Here is a 15,294-nt window from a genome sequence, read left to right as displayed (position 1 = left end):
TGAACTTGAATGTGAGATTGTATCATGTACTACCTTTATAAATAACATAAATGATCTGTTAGCAATTGCAGGTTTACCCGAGTGGTTAAGGGGGAAGACTTAAGTTCTTCTGCACATAAGTGCGCGTGGGTTCGAACCCCACAGCCTGCATTGTTTAACTCCTTCATTTTATTTTTCATGTAAGCATTGAACACCATTCTACAGAATTAGAGCCTATGGTCCAAACTTAATTTAATATATGGAGGTAGTTGATAAAAAAAACAAGTTTTGTAATTGAAAACCTATCATGTGTTTTTAACTTTTTATCAAGGAACAAGTTTTATAAATTCAAAAAGAATAATTAGCTGTAACATATCACTTCTTGGAACGTTTCAAGAAAACAAAAAAACCTATACTCGTCAAGACAATAACCCCAGCCACAACACCACTCCTCCAACAAACCAAACCCCTACCTACACCACCACAACTCCCCTCAGACAAATCTCTAACCATCTCAACACACACCGTCTCAGCAAAATCCAAATGCAACCTCAAAACCTTTCTCCCCAAAGACCTAGCAAAACCAACAGCAGCAACAACATCACTATCCCCACTTATCAAAACCCTATCACCTTCATCATCTTCATACATTATCTGAACCCCCACTGAACCAACAACCTCATCACACCCTTCCATCACACCACTCACCACCTCCTCAAAGCTCTCCCCCGTCGCGTTAAACCTATGCACTCTCCCTTTACGATCTTCAAACTTAAACGCAAACAAACTCATCACGCTACTCCCTTGAGACTGTAACTTCCCTCCTCCTCCTCCCTCCGAGTTCAACAACGTCGCCGACACATCGCTATGCGTCTCGTAATCCTCAGGTGGATGCTGCTCCAACGTGAGAGCCGAGTCCCAAAACTTTTGCATCATATCGTTAACAGCTCCCGAACTATTCTCAACGGTGGAGATAGCCGCGTGGGTTATCTGCAACACGTCGACGCAAGCCGCTGCGTATCCCTCTTTGTCTAGAACCGGAAGGTGTAGAAACTTACCGTCGTGCATGATGTGCAACGCGTCGACGATCGTTGTCTCCATGGATGCGCATTCGGGGTTTGGCGTCATGACTTTCTCTACGAGCGTTAGCTCAGGGGAGAGATTCTGCGCCACGACTCTCATTAAAATGTCTTTTGACGTTAGTATGCCGAGTATCTTGTTCCCCACGGCAATGATCACTGAGTTAACTTTTAGGTCACGCATTTTTTTCGAAGCTACGAAGACGGGATCCGAGGGGGAGGCGAGTGCTACTTTTGAGTGTTCTGTGATGATTGTGGATAAGGCTGGCTTGAACATGTGGTCTCTCAACGTTTCGATGAATGGATAAGCAGCAGCTAAAGCGCTTCCTTGATCTGCTGATTTCTCCATGCGTGAGATTGCGTCGTAGAGACATTTTGTTATGTCTAGAATAGCTATGACTTCGCCGTTTTCTACTACTGGTAAGTGTCTGAACTTGCCTTGGACCATTTTCTCGAGAGCTTGGATGGCGAGGGAGTCTGACGTTACGAAGATAGGGTTTCTTGTCATGACTTTGGAGACTAGAGTGTGTTCTGGTCTTAGCCCTTCTGCAATCACTCTTGTTGCTATGTCCTTGTCGGTGACGATGCCCGAGAGGAGAGCGCTTGTGTCGGTAAGGAGGACAGCGTCGACGCGGCGGGAGGCCATTCTTCGACATGCGTCGAAGACGGTTGTTCCCTCGGGGATGGTGAGGGCTTTGGATAGGCGTAGCTTCTTGACGGTTCTTTCGATGTCGGAGACCGGTTCAGGGAGAGGTGAACCGGGTTTAGGGGAGGTGGTTTCGTTAAAGCTACTGTTTCCGCTTTCTTGGGTGTGGAGAACCGGTTTCTTGGAGGCTGATGAGCCTCGTCTTATGCTTCTCCTCCCAGATGAAGTCATGTTTAGGTGTAATGATCCTTTTAATCAGCCATTAATCTACAAAACAAGACAATAATTACAAATACTTGACATGTAACCACAAGAAGAGATGTATAACATACACATGAATCATAATCTAGATACAATAATCAAACCATTTGTAATACGTTTTTAATGAGAAAGATAATACAAGAAAGGACATTAAGGATATATACGTCCTTATACAATGTGTTAGATTTTGGACATTCTGACAAATTGATGCAGATTAACATGAATGTAAGAATCTGACCTATGAGATGCAATCGAAAACCAAGAAGAAAATACTGACCTGCGATCAAGAATGATGGTGAAGATCTTGAAAAGGTTGAAGTTATATGTCGGATCTTAAGAAAAAAATCCATAAAGGTTTGCTTTCCAGAAATAAGAATTGATCTTTGATATCTGTTTTTTTTTCTCCTTTTTAGCGGTTTTCTATTTTCTTTAACAACGTGTCAGGTGATGCGTGGTGGTGGTGTTGCCACTCACCACCAAAAAAATAAGAAGATGAATACATGCAATCATTCTCTTGTTATTGCTAAATAGGTTATGCTAATAAGAACGTTCTATTTGGTGTAGTTAGATGAACTAGAGCCGGGGTCCGCGCTTCGCGCGGATAATATGTTTTATTAAAGTAATTTTTTATATTTTTGTAGTTTTAAATATCAGATATTGGAAGTTAAATTTTGTTCGTTATAGAATTAACCATAGAGTTTTTGTTTGAATGCGATGCGATGATCAGTTTATGTTTTCTAAACAATAGTAAGTTTGAAAAATATATGGTTGTTTGCATTGAAGTGTAAATTTTAAAACAGTTGACTGGTGTCGGTTTCCGTCTTGTGGTTTGATCCCATGTGGAGGTATGCCATCAGGCTTAGGATAGCAGTTTATTCCTCTTTTGAAAGCGTTGTATGATATCTATGTCGTTGCCAAAGTAAAAGTGCGAACCTGGTGTGGTTGTGAGTGATAGTTTTCCTGAAAATTAAAACATATTATAAACAAATAAAATTTAATAATATATGAAAATAAAATTTTGGTTGTATAGAGTTTTTCGAGTTTTTGGTGGTGTTGGAGAATAATTGGTCATTGTGACTTTAATCGTTTTAAAATATAAAGTAAGTTTTAAAATATGCAATTAATATATGTTTTTTGTATAGTTTAAAACTAATAAGATGTAAATAATGTAGAATATATTAAAACTAAATATATATATATAAAACCAAATTTATGATAAACATGATCAAACTGTTCATAATTGGTATGTTAAATTAAAAAATATCTTCTAGATAAAAGGAAAATCTACATTTGTATTTGTGCATTAAATGAAAAAGGAAAATAATATGAAAAGCTTCTTTGCAAACAATAGAGTGCATTAACAACTTGTATATTTTGTTTATTAGAGTTTTGGATAAATAATTAATATTTCAATAATAATAATGTTTTCATTCAAAAATGATAATATTTAAGTTGAAGATGAGATGAAGAGGAAGAGAATCACGATGAGATGGAGCCGGTGATTAGGGTTAGGGTGAGGATGAGTGATTTTTAGTTTTTAGAGAATTATATGTTTTAGGACTTTTAGTATTAATGGGTTAGGGATTATGTTTTAGGGTCTTTAGTATATGAGTAATAATGGGTTAGAGCATCTCCAATGTATAACTCCATTTTGTCTTCTAAAATGGAGTAAAAGTGAAAATGGAGTAAAATTGCTTTAACCCTACTTCATTTTTCACTCCATAATGGAGTGATGAACAAACAAAAAAATAGATTACTCCATTTATGGAGTAAATTTCATTATGGAGTGAGATATGGACTTTGGTTGGAGCATTTCTTACTCCATATTCACTTTTACTCCATTTTAGAGAAAAAAAATAGAGTAGGGATGAAGATGCCCTTAGGACCTTTAGTATCTGAGTAAAAATGAGCTGTTAAAATGGAATGTTGAGAATTGTGTAAATGGGCTCGAAATTTAGTAATAATGGGTTGCGAAGGTTGGTCTTTCAAGCCCAGTCCGGGATAACATGGCAGATTGGTTGGTTCTTAATTTTTTTGCCCATGTGGTACTCCTAAGAAGCCTCAAAATTATTAAATTTTATATAGTGGGATTAAAAGAAATGACAAAAAAAGCTTAGTTAAAAGGATATGTGTAGTCATTTAGAACACCAACATATTAATATGGGAAATTGCATTCAGTAACTAAGAAAAAAAACAAAATTAACTAAACAACCAAAAATACACTCTCTCTCCCCTTTTATCTTCCTATCTCTTTCTACTCTATTTCCAAAAAACTAATTTTGTTTATTTTCTTGGTTATTTCACAAATAACCCCTATTAATATTCTATGAAACACCAACACACAGTCGTTATGTCACTTTTTTTAACCCAACATCTTATGACTTTTGTTTTTGACATTTCATCTTAGCTATAATCAATTTAGTTGAGATTTTATAATACTATATACTATATAAAGATTACGTTATAGAAATTTAAACACTTTTATTTTAGGATGTAAAAAAATTCACCTGCTTTCATCTTTTAGTCATTTGTGCTAGTGTGTAGAAAATCAAACGTATATTTGTATCTTCTTCCGATTAGTAAATTGAATCCAAAAACTTACGTACTAAGGTTGGTTTACGAATGATTTTTGTTAGTTAGATGATTAACGTCTAGACGTTGCAATGTCAATGTACGTATACTGATAGCGTTACGTGTATGATACTTTTATGCCAGAATACATAAAAGTTATGTCCAACCACGTGTGGGTCGTGCACGTGCTTGCTAGTTGTAAAATGTACTTGTGAATATCATACCGAACTTGAATTTCAAGTATATACGTCGGAGCGTTTTTTAAGTTTACGTAAATCAGAGTGCGTTTCGGACTAGTATAGAGAATAGAGTATATGTGTTCAAAAAAAAAAAAAGAGAATAGAGTATATATATTTTTCTCGACGTAAAGAAGTACAAGTTTCTAGGGCTCAAAACTCCTGATTTACTCTTTATAAAAGTCCAAAACTCTTTCAGTATCCTTCATCTCTAGATTTGAGTGTACGAGAAAGTTAAAGGAATGAAAGAAACGAAAATGTAAAGAGGCATGATGTTAATACAGTAGCCGACGTGTGTTGTGTATTATATACATGTTATAGTAGGTGCACACTTTATCTTGTTTTATCTTTCAAAGATGAGTTTGGTAGATGATGGCCTTAATATGCCTCGTGAACGGAAACGAAACTAATTATGAAAGAACGAAAAGAAAAAGTAGATGTTCTAACAAGTATGAAGTAAGCGGTTTAACTTATTAAATTTTTAGCAATATAAATCCTTGATCAGGGTTGTCCAGGCCAAAGCATGTTTCACTTGACTAAATAGTTAGAGTATGCAAACCTTAGTACATTGTATGTTGCTAACAAAATTGATTACAGTTTGTATATACGCGCGTAATGCTAGAAAATTCAACATCCACCTGAAATTTAATTAGTACAATTACATTTATCTAAAAATTATTCAAATACATATATAGATACTAATTAAAATTCTAGTTGGTAGGTTGACCTTTTGCGGTTTTTGAGTGGTTTACTTGAAACACTTTCTTGCACATCATTATGCAGTAAATGATCTATTAGGATGAAAGAGAACAGTGGTTATATATGAATACATGATTCAAAAGACATGGGGAAAAGTACGTTTGGAAAAGGCATGCACTAGTAAATTAAGCATTGTATATACTTTGTGTAGTGTTGTTCCCTGTGACCTTCTCTAAGAAGAGGAAGATGGCATTTGGCTCCCACTTGGCATTGTCTCAGTTTGCATGAGAGAGGTAAGAACATCACTATGGTCTTTCTCTCATTGATTAAGTTTCCCCATGTTGATATGGATCATATCATATTGACAACAAAACAAAATTAATGACATCACAATATTTAATAACTAGCGTTACATTTTTCTAAAGAAACCTACTGCATATTTTTGTGGCTGAGAAGATCCATTAACAGTGCCGCCCAAGAGGATAAGAGTAGGGTGAGAATTGAAGTCCCGAATCCCCTAAAATTTAATGTATTATTTATTGTCCTTTGGAGTTCTGAGTACTTTTTTTTTTCATTCTGAATAATTTAATAAGCGAGTTAAACGAATCTGATACAAAATGTAAATATTAACAAAGAATCTTAGGAGATGAGGCCTTTGAGGAGCATTTGGGTCCACGTCTCACACAGTGCGTAAAAAGTGATGCCTGCCACCGACGGTTACCACATGAAGAGGGGACCTTGTGAGAAATTAAAGGATTTTTAGTTTATTTTTCTTTCGCAACAGTTTATATATTTTGTTTTATTATTTATTTTAGGACGAACTTTAGAAGTTTTTGCTAACCGAGTATCCTAGCCCCACCGAAGTGGTCCAGACTAGAGACCGAACTTTAGAAATTTACCCAAAACAATTTGAATGTGAAAATATTTCGTGGATTATGTAGACTGTTGGTTTTGATGAAGTTGCAAGTGAGCGGTTCAGCCTTTGCTTATTCCATTCAGTACGGGGCCAAACATAGTGAAGTTTTTATGACCCTAAACCATAAAGGATAAAAAAGAATGTTGAAAATAAATATACAGTCCATATGTCCTAATTAGCCGCTTAGAGCACATTTTAATCAGTGGCGGAGGCAAGATTTATGTTTACCAAGATCAATTTAATAACAATTACAGTACACAAAGGTCAATAAGTTAATTTCTCAGTATTTCATCAAAATTTTAGAAGGAAACTATAATTTTTTTTCATATGGGTCAAGTGACTACCCTGATTACACGCCAGTTCCGCCACTGCCTTTAACGTGCGTTTCTAACAAAAAGTTCTAAACTAAAATTACAATAAAAAAAATGAAACAGTAGGTGAAAGAAGAAGTAAAAAGTAAGAAGCGGTTGTTTGTTTAGAAACTTTTGAGGGAGTATTAAACTACCATGCATGCCTTGATGAATTTATTATTTTTACATTAAAAATTAATCACAATATAAAAATATTAGTATTAAATAGCTTAGAAACTCTACGTAAGAACATGATTAATGAGAGGTTTTTAGGATAGAGTTATTAACGGAATATAAGAACCGTCTCATAACTTTTAGCGAAAAAAGTTAAGAACCGACTCTTTTATATCTTATTAAGAGTCAGTTTTTAACTTTTTTTAGTTAAAAATTAAGCGACAGTTTCTTAGAACATGATTAATCCAGGGTTCTTAGAATGAGGTTTTTAGCAGAAGTTAAAAAATATTTCTTAACTTTTAACTAAAAAAGTTAAAACCTGGTTCTTAAATAGGACTTTAAGAACCGGTTCTTAGTTTTTTTAGTTAAAAGTTAATAAACAATTTCTTAACTTCCGCTAAGAATCTCATTCTAAAAACTTCGGATTAATCATGATCTCATAGTCCACTAAAAATTTCTCATTAATCATGCTCTAAAAGACTAACCGATAATGTTGCTCTTACGTGGCTTATTCCAATTGCTAACACTAGTTAAATGAGTAGAAAAAAGCCCCTCTATTGCTAAAGAGGGAGTTGTATTTGTAAAGTTTTACTTAGGATTTGGATATTAGATTGGATCCATAAATATGAAGTTAAATGATTTTAGTCAGAATATTCGCATTATTTTCTACTGACTCTTTGTGGATGCATCTTCTAGTTTATTGATGATATTTTTCTCTTGTCTCTGATCGTTTTCAATGTACGGATTGAAAGCAATGGGTCATAGGTGGTGTAAACATATTTTACATATGCTTTCGTTTTTCTCTCAATCTACGAATTTGTCATTTTCATTTGTTACATGTGAACATAACATATTAGACAGCCACATAGAATAAGTAAGTATTGGTGACTCATGAGAAAACAATTAGGATTTTGTCCCACTCGGCCCGGCTTAATTTTTGAGTGGACCTTGTGCAAGTTCTAATTTTTCAGAAGCAATAAAAGTAATTTCCAAAAAAGGGCCCTAAATTCTACAAAATTGGACTTAAATTCTAACTAAATTTTATTTATTTTTTGGGGACCCTGTGCAAATGTGCCTTGTGCACAGGGTAAGAGCCGGCACTCACTCAAATAAGGTTTCAGAATTTTATTATTACCAAAACACAAATCACCACCACCCGATTGGTTAAAATACAATGTTGCGTTGATGGCGTAAGACTTATGGTAAGTAACTAGATTGGATTCAAAAAGGTTTTGAAGAATCAAAGCAAAGTATATATTTTAAGGGTGAGCTATAACTATTCTAAAGATGAAAAAGTGCTGGAAACAGAAGGGAAGACGTTAAGTGAGCTATACTTACAATTACATGGTTTAGCTATTAGAAAGTAGTATATGAAACATACTCCAAATATACTAAAATCATTCAAAGACACCAAAAGGTGACTCTGCTTAAACCTATGTTACACGAAAACTTACATATACTCCCTCCATTTCAAAATATATGATATTTACGAGAGTTTTTTTATGTTTTAAAATAAATGATGTTTTCATATTTCAGTGTAAGTTTTCATTTTATTAAAAACTGAGTAACCAATTATATTTCATAGTCTATTTTATAATTGGTTAAAGAGTTTTTAATTCATATTTTAATCATACTTTTTAAACAAGAATTTTTTAAAAATAATTTTGCATTAACCTAAAACTACAAGTATTTTGGAACTTAGAGTAATATTACATAAGACCAGCTGCAACGCGGGATATTACTCATTTCTTAGCGCTAATCCTTATGCTTTTAGATTAAAAAAATAATAAAAGCCGACGTTACGCTGAGGTTGAATCCTTAACGAAGGATTTATTTGCGGTTGATCCTTGATGCGCTGTCAGCGTGTGATTGGAGCGTCGAAGGAATGTGTTTGGTGAGAGGAAAAAAACGCGTTCATTTCTCGAGTGTAGCCGAAAAAAAAAACCTTTCCTCCTCTCCCGGCGATAACAAAGGCGACACTGCGATCCGGTTTGTTCAAGGTAAATCGCACCATTTTAAGTGTATTTTTTTGCATTTGAAGTTACTGCATGTCAATTTAGCCGTGTTTATGGGTTCGATTGTTGGGATCTATTAGAGTTTTGGTTTAAAATCGATTTGGGGATAAAATTCAAATTAGGGTTTTCGTGTCTATGTTTTTTTTGTACATTCGATTCTTTGTTAATCGAATCGTTTGTGGGGATCAAATAGATTTGGGGTTTAAATTCGAATTGGGATTAATATCGAATAAGGGTTTTCGTCTGTGAATTTTTTGTCTTACAAAATTCATTTCGGGTTAAAATACGAATAGATTTGAGGTTTGTTTATGGATTCGATTCTGGGGATGAAATAGATTTAGGGTTAAAATACGAATTAGGGTTTTCGTCTGTTCTTATTAGTTTCTTGGTTGTTTACCCAGAGGTTTAGTAGGGATTTTGATCCGCTTAAACGTTATTGGTCTTATAGGTTCTGAAATGGAGGACGAATTGAGGGATATGAAAGCACACAAAGCATACTACAACATGCTTCATTTCGTTGCAGATGCGCAACAGGGGATTCCCCAGCTGTGCCCCTGTGGATCTATCACGAAGGAGGTAGTCGATGAAGAGGATACATATGACTACCTCCCCGGCAAAAGATATTTCATATGCAAAGATTACGAGGTTTGCATTCTTCTGTCCATATTTATCGAGCTCGTCCTTCCATATTTATTTGTTGTTGGATAAATTGTTTTCTGTTTTCGCAGAATGACGGGTTGCATTTCAGACAACCATGGGTTATGGGGATGCAACAAGAGGTTGAGAGACTGAAAGTACGTTTTCACGAGCAGGAGAAGCTTCTGCGAGAGTGCGAATCACTTAAGGTGAGTTCTGTCTGCTTGTTCACTCTCTTTTTAATCATATTTCTAAGAAATTAAATGTAGTTTATCTGATGTCTTTTCAGGGGCAGGTGCGGATGCTGCTTAAGCGGGTGGCTGAACTCGAAAAAAGAAACTTACCGGTTTCAAACTCAGGTTAGTGTTTGAACTTACCAGTTAAAATTCAAATGGAAATTAGTTTGTAGTTAGAAAAGAAACTAGGATTGTGTAACCGTGTAACTTTAGTAGTTGAGAATAGTTGAAAACAAGCTAGAATAGTTAATGTTTCTGAGCAAATAACTTGCAAGTTTGTAGATAGGAAACAACTAGGATTATTAATGCACACCAAACCCATTTAATTATGCGTAACTGCATTGTTTCCTTTAAGCCTAAAACCCATTTAATTGTGGTGAGCTGTTCTGATAGGACTGTTTTCTACTAGGATTCAATAGAGTCATTATTTAATCACCTGTGTTTCTACTAGAGAAACACAGTTTTCTTCCTAAATGGCGAGATCCGGTGGTTATGTAAACCTCGTAATGAGTCAAGGGCCAGTTAATCTGGACCCCTGCGACCCTCCTCTCTTTACCGGCCAAAGTTCTGGTGTGTCTAGTGTCAAAGAGAGAAGAAAATGGACAGTGAAAGATGATTTAATCCTCATCGGTGCGTGGCTCAACACCAGCAAAGACCCCATTGTGAGTAATGAACAAAAGGTAGGTGCCTTCTGGAACAGGATTGTAGAGTACTACAACTCCAGTCCTCAACTGGTTGGGACCGCCCCACGAGAACTTGGGCCATGCAAGCAAAGATGGGCTAGGATCAACGAGGGAGTTTGCAAGTTTGCTGGTTGTTACGACATGGCACTGAGGGAGCAGAGAAGCGGGCAAAATGAGAACGATGTGATGAAGTCTGCGTTGGATATATTTGCCAATGACCAGGGATCGAAGTTCAACTTCGAACATGCGTGGAGGGAACTTCGGCATGATGTGAAGTGGTGCTCAACATATCTGGAGAAGGACAAACGCAAACCAGCGGATTCCCAACCCGACGGTGAAGGGGCAGTGCCTGAGCCAGAGCCAGAAGAGCGACCAATAGGGGTTAAGGCTGCAAAGGCTGGTAGCAAGAGGAAGAAAACTGGAAAAGAGGAGGAGTTGGCGAAGCTGGAAAATTTGATGGAGTTAAAAAAGAAAATATCCCAGCAGAGTTTGCTTGAGAGTTTGCTTACAAAGCCCGATCCTCTCTCTGAGATGGAATCAGCTCTGAAAAACAAACTTCTGTCTGAATTGCTGTAGGGTTTGTTTAGCTCTAACCTAAGTTTCAGCTGTTTCCATTAGACTAGTTAAAACAAAAACTTGTCTTCTGTTTCCATTAGAGTTTGCTTGAGAGTTTGCTTACACACGTGAATTTCTTCTGTTTCAGGTGAAGTACAAGACGATGTCACGGGTTGAAGACAAAAGCTGGTATCAAGTCACGGGTTTGTATGCTCTGTTTGTATTTTCATGTCACTAGACCATGTCACGGGTTGTTTGTATGTTGCCTTTATAAATCTGCTTGTAGACTCAAATGTTATGCTATTTCCTTTGCTCTTCTGCTTCCTTTGTACTCTCTAAAAACGGATGTAATGGTGATTTAGTGGAATCTATTTCCTTTGCTCTTATGCTATCTCGTTTGCAATTGTTTCAACAACAACGATCCCAGCTTTAAAGAAGAAACCTTCCCACCTTCATCTTCATCACCGATAGGTATGAGTTAATTGTAGTAGTTTAGTTCAAATTAGTTAGGTAATTATATGAACCATCAATTGTTTAATATAATGCTGTTTTAAAAAAAAATTAAGTTAGGATTATTTCATTTATATATGTCGACAAACGTGACATCAATTGTTTAATATGAACCATCAATTGTTTAATATAATGCTGTTTTAAAAAAAAATGAAGTTAGGATGTCGACAAGATTGTTTAATATAATGCTGTTTTTCAAAATAAGTTCTGATTATGTCGACAAGATCACAACAATATATATACCCAGAAAAAATTATAAAAACGTTTATTTGTTATAATGTTTGAAGGAAGGATAGCCTAATATGGCAGATGAAACCGACCGAAGACTCGATGCGGCTGTCAATGAGGCTTTTGATGAATATTTTGAAGAAACATACAACAGTATTCTGGAGAATCGAACTACAAAAAAAAAGAAACGTGCGTACGTCGAAAGAAACCGAGAAGCGGGCCACAGCCGTCTATGGAATGACTATTTTAGTGAAGCTCCGACATTTCCGCCTCATTTATTCAGACGCCGTTTCCGCATGAGCAAGGAAGTATTCATGCGGATTGTCGACACCCTCTCAGCAAATGCTCCATTTTTTCAACAAAGAAGAGATGCAGTCGGAAGGTTAGGTCTATCAACATTACAAAAGTGTACTGCAGCTATCCGTATGCTTGCGTACGGCTCTGCGGCTGACGCCGTCGACGAATATCTCCGACTAGGTGAAAGCACATCACTTTCATGTTTAACAAATTTCACAGAATGTATAATACAACTATTTGGAAATGAGTATCTACGAAGACCCACTCCAGAGGATCTTCAGCGACTACTCGATATTGGAGAGATACGCGGCTTTCCGGGGATGATAGGAAGCATCGATTGTATGCATTGGGAATGGAAGAATTGCCCAACAGCTTGGAAAGGACAGTACACACGTGGATCGGGAAAGCCGACAATTGTCTTGGAGGCTGTAGCTTCACAAGATCTTTGGATATGGCACGCCTTTTTTGGTCCTCCAGGTACATTAAACGATATTAACGTCCTTGATCGGTCACCTGTTTTTGATGACATTTACCAAGGCCGCGCTCCAAGGGTAACATACATGGTCAACGGACACCAGTATGATTTGGCTTACTACCTCACTGACGGTATATATCCAAAATGGTCAACATTTATCCAGTCCATCACACTCCCTCAAGGTCCTAAAGCAGCGTTATTTGCTAAAGTTCAAGAAGCTACCCGGAAAGATGTGGAACGTGCTTTTGGTGTATTGCAAGCTCGATTTGCGATAGTGAAAAACCCAGCTCTATCATTGGACAAGGAAAAAATAGGGAATATTATGAGAGCGTGTATCATACTACACAATATGATCGTCGAAAACGAAAGAGGTGGTTACACTCAGTACGATACATCGGAATTTGAAGAAGGAGAGTCGAGCAGAAGTTCACATGTAGAGCATACTAACAACATGCCTTCACATTTCGGTAATATGCTTGGTCTACGGAATCATGTTCGAGATAGGCGTACACACGAAGCATTGAAAAATGATTTAATCGAAAATATTTGGAACAAGTTTGGTAATGATGAAGATGTTTAATTATTGTATGTTTGCTTTTAATCATTGAATAAAAAAAATTAAATTTTTTAAAAAAATTAATAATTTTTAATTCCTAAGGACTCCATTTTGAGTAACACCATTGGACATATATTTTAGACTCAAATCCTTAACTATTCAAAAAGCAAAAAATATACTATTATAATACTAAGGACTCCAATGGTGGGTAACACCATTGGAGTTGCTCTAAGACTTTAAACCTAAACTTATATATATTAGTAAAATACATTGAAAATGGTCAAAAGTCTAATAGTCAATATTTCAGTTCCTATGACAAGACTGATTGTCTGGTTATGACTTAAAGTTTATGTATTGGTTTTAGGCGCCAAAATTTATATAATAGTTTAATGGTTTTAAATTTTGTTCGTCTAATAGTTCAAGGTCTAGAGCATATGCTTATTACCCTGGAACCTGCTCCCATATCATTGTGAAATTATAACCTAATCATCACAATATCATCAAAAAGAATATTATCAATATGATACCCAACTAAGGTTAGACTAGTGGACGTAGGTATGTTCAATCGGTAAAACTGAACCAATTATAATCAAACTGAAATAAAATAGAAAAGTAGGTTGAATTTAGTAATATCGAATAAACTGAATGAATGTTATTTATAGTATATGAATATAGTTTGATATATAAACTAATAAAACCAAAAATACAAAAAGTAACTAAAATATTTATACTAAAATCAAAATATACAAAAAGAAAAAAAGGAACCAAAATATACTAAAATCATTCAAAGATACCAAAATGACTTGCTTAAACCTATGTTCGGAAACATAAACTTAAATGTATACCATTTGTTTCAAAATATATAATGTTTATAAGAGTTTTTTATGTTTCAAAATAGATGATGCTTTCATATTTCAATGTAAGTTTTCATTTTATTAAAAACTGGGTAACCAATGATACTTTATAGTCTATTTTGAAATTGGTTAAAAAGTTTTTAACTCATATTTTAATCATACTTTTTAAACAAGATTTTTTTTTTAATAATTGTGCATTAACCTAAAACTTCAAGTATTTTGGAACAGAGAGTAGTATTACATAAAGATTTAAACATAAACTTGTATATATTAGTAAAATACATTAGAGATGGTCACAAGTCTAATAGTCAATATTTCAGAGCCTATGACAAGACTGATTGCTTAGTTATGACTTAAAGTTCACGTAATAGTTTTAGGCGCCAAAATTTATATAAAAGTTTGATGGTTTCAAATTTTGTTCGTGTAATAGTTCAGGGTCTAGAACATGCTTATTACCCTGGAACCTGCTCCCATATCGTTGGAAAATTATAATCTAATAATCACAATATAATCAAATAGAATATTATCAAGATAATGCCAAACTAAGGTTAGACTAGTGAACGTATGAGTGTTCAATCGGTAAAACTGAACCAACTAAAATCAAACTGAATAAAATAGAAAAAGTAGGTTGAATTTAGTAATATCGAATAAACCAAATTAATGTTGTTTACAAAATATGAATATATTTTGATATATAAACTAATAAAACAAAAAATCAAAAAGAACTAAAATATTTATAGTTATATATAAATTACATAATACAATTGATCATATGTATACATTTTTATTTTATAGATATGCTCTTGATATTTAAAACATTTTTTTATAGTTTGTTATTTTATTTAAGTTAATTTTTTTCTTTCATGAAATTAAATAAAATATATTTTATTTGACAGATATTTGTGTTAAATTATAGTTATTATGATATCACTAACTTTTCTAATTTATATTATAAAAACTATCATAAATATTAACTTTTTGTTCTTACTAAATTTTTAACAGTTAAGTAAAACAGAAAACATTATATTTAAAAGTTAGAATTTTGAAAGTATATTTTATGTTTTAAGAAATTTAATTTCTAATCATATAAACCAAAATTCACAAAATATTATAATTTGTGTATATATATATAGTAACGGTTTTTGGTATAAAACCAAATAAGCCAAAAACTGTAAGTATACAAACCGAACCAAACCAAAATAGATATATTTTTATTATGGCATGGGTGTTCGGGTGTCCAATTGGTTTTGGTTTTGATTTATATAAAACTCCAGTTTGGTGTTGGTTTGGATTTATTCGGATTCGATTCAAATATAGTAACACATTGGAAACCGGTTG

General features: G+C 34.6%; 2 protein-coding genes and 1 non-coding gene across 7 annotated transcripts; 2 read left to right on the top strand and 1 right to left on the bottom strand.

The window, feature by feature from the left end:
* Window positions 1-67: 67 nt before the first annotated feature.
* Window positions 68-150, top strand: TRNAL-UAA. Its single transcript has one exon. It is a non-coding gene; the product is annotated as a tRNA-Leu (tRNA).
* A 139-nt stretch (window positions 151-289) lies between these two features.
* On the bottom strand, window positions 290-2,435 carry LOC125609296 (CBS domain-containing protein CBSCBSPB2-like). The gene is made up of 2 exons (XM_048780591.1): window positions 2,243-2,435; window positions 290-1,971 (listed from the first exon to the last, which is right to left on the bottom strand). The coding sequence occupies exon 2, from the start codon at window positions 1,933-1,935 to the stop codon at window positions 355-357; it is 1,581 nt and encodes a 526-aa protein (XP_048636548.1). The 5' UTR covers window positions 1,936-1,971; window positions 2,243-2,435; the 3' UTR covers window positions 290-354.
* Window positions 2,436-8,637: 6,202 nt separating this feature from the next.
* Window positions 8,638-13,210, top strand: LOC111215990 (glutathione S-transferase T3-like). Of its 5 annotated transcripts, XM_022720260.2 has the most exons (5): window positions 8,638-8,911; window positions 9,375-9,571; window positions 9,655-9,771; window positions 9,852-9,921; window positions 11,185-11,422. In XM_022720260.2, the coding sequence occupies exons 1-5, from the start codon at window positions 8,797-8,799 to the stop codon at window positions 11,211-11,213; spliced, it is 528 nt and encodes a 175-aa protein (XP_022575981.2). In that variant the 5' UTR covers window positions 8,638-8,796; the 3' UTR covers window positions 11,214-11,422. The 5 variants fall into 5 exon arrangements, with proteins under 5 accessions (XP_022575981.2, XP_048636546.1, XP_048636545.1 ...); XM_048780589.1 differs by having other exon boundaries at window positions 8,678-9,571; window positions 9,852-13,210; XM_048780588.1 differs by having other exon boundaries at window positions 8,678-9,771; window positions 9,852-13,210.
* The last annotated feature ends 2,084 nt before the right edge of the window (window positions 13,211-15,294 follow it).

Source organism: Brassica napus, chromosome A5 (genome assembly GCF_020379485.1).
Source record: "Brassica napus cultivar Da-Ae chromosome A5, Da-Ae, whole genome shotgun sequence".
NCBI classification, from domain to species: Eukaryota; Viridiplantae; Streptophyta; class Magnoliopsida; order Brassicales; family Brassicaceae; genus Brassica; species Brassica napus.
This window is presented reverse-complemented; position numbering and strand designations above follow the sequence as displayed.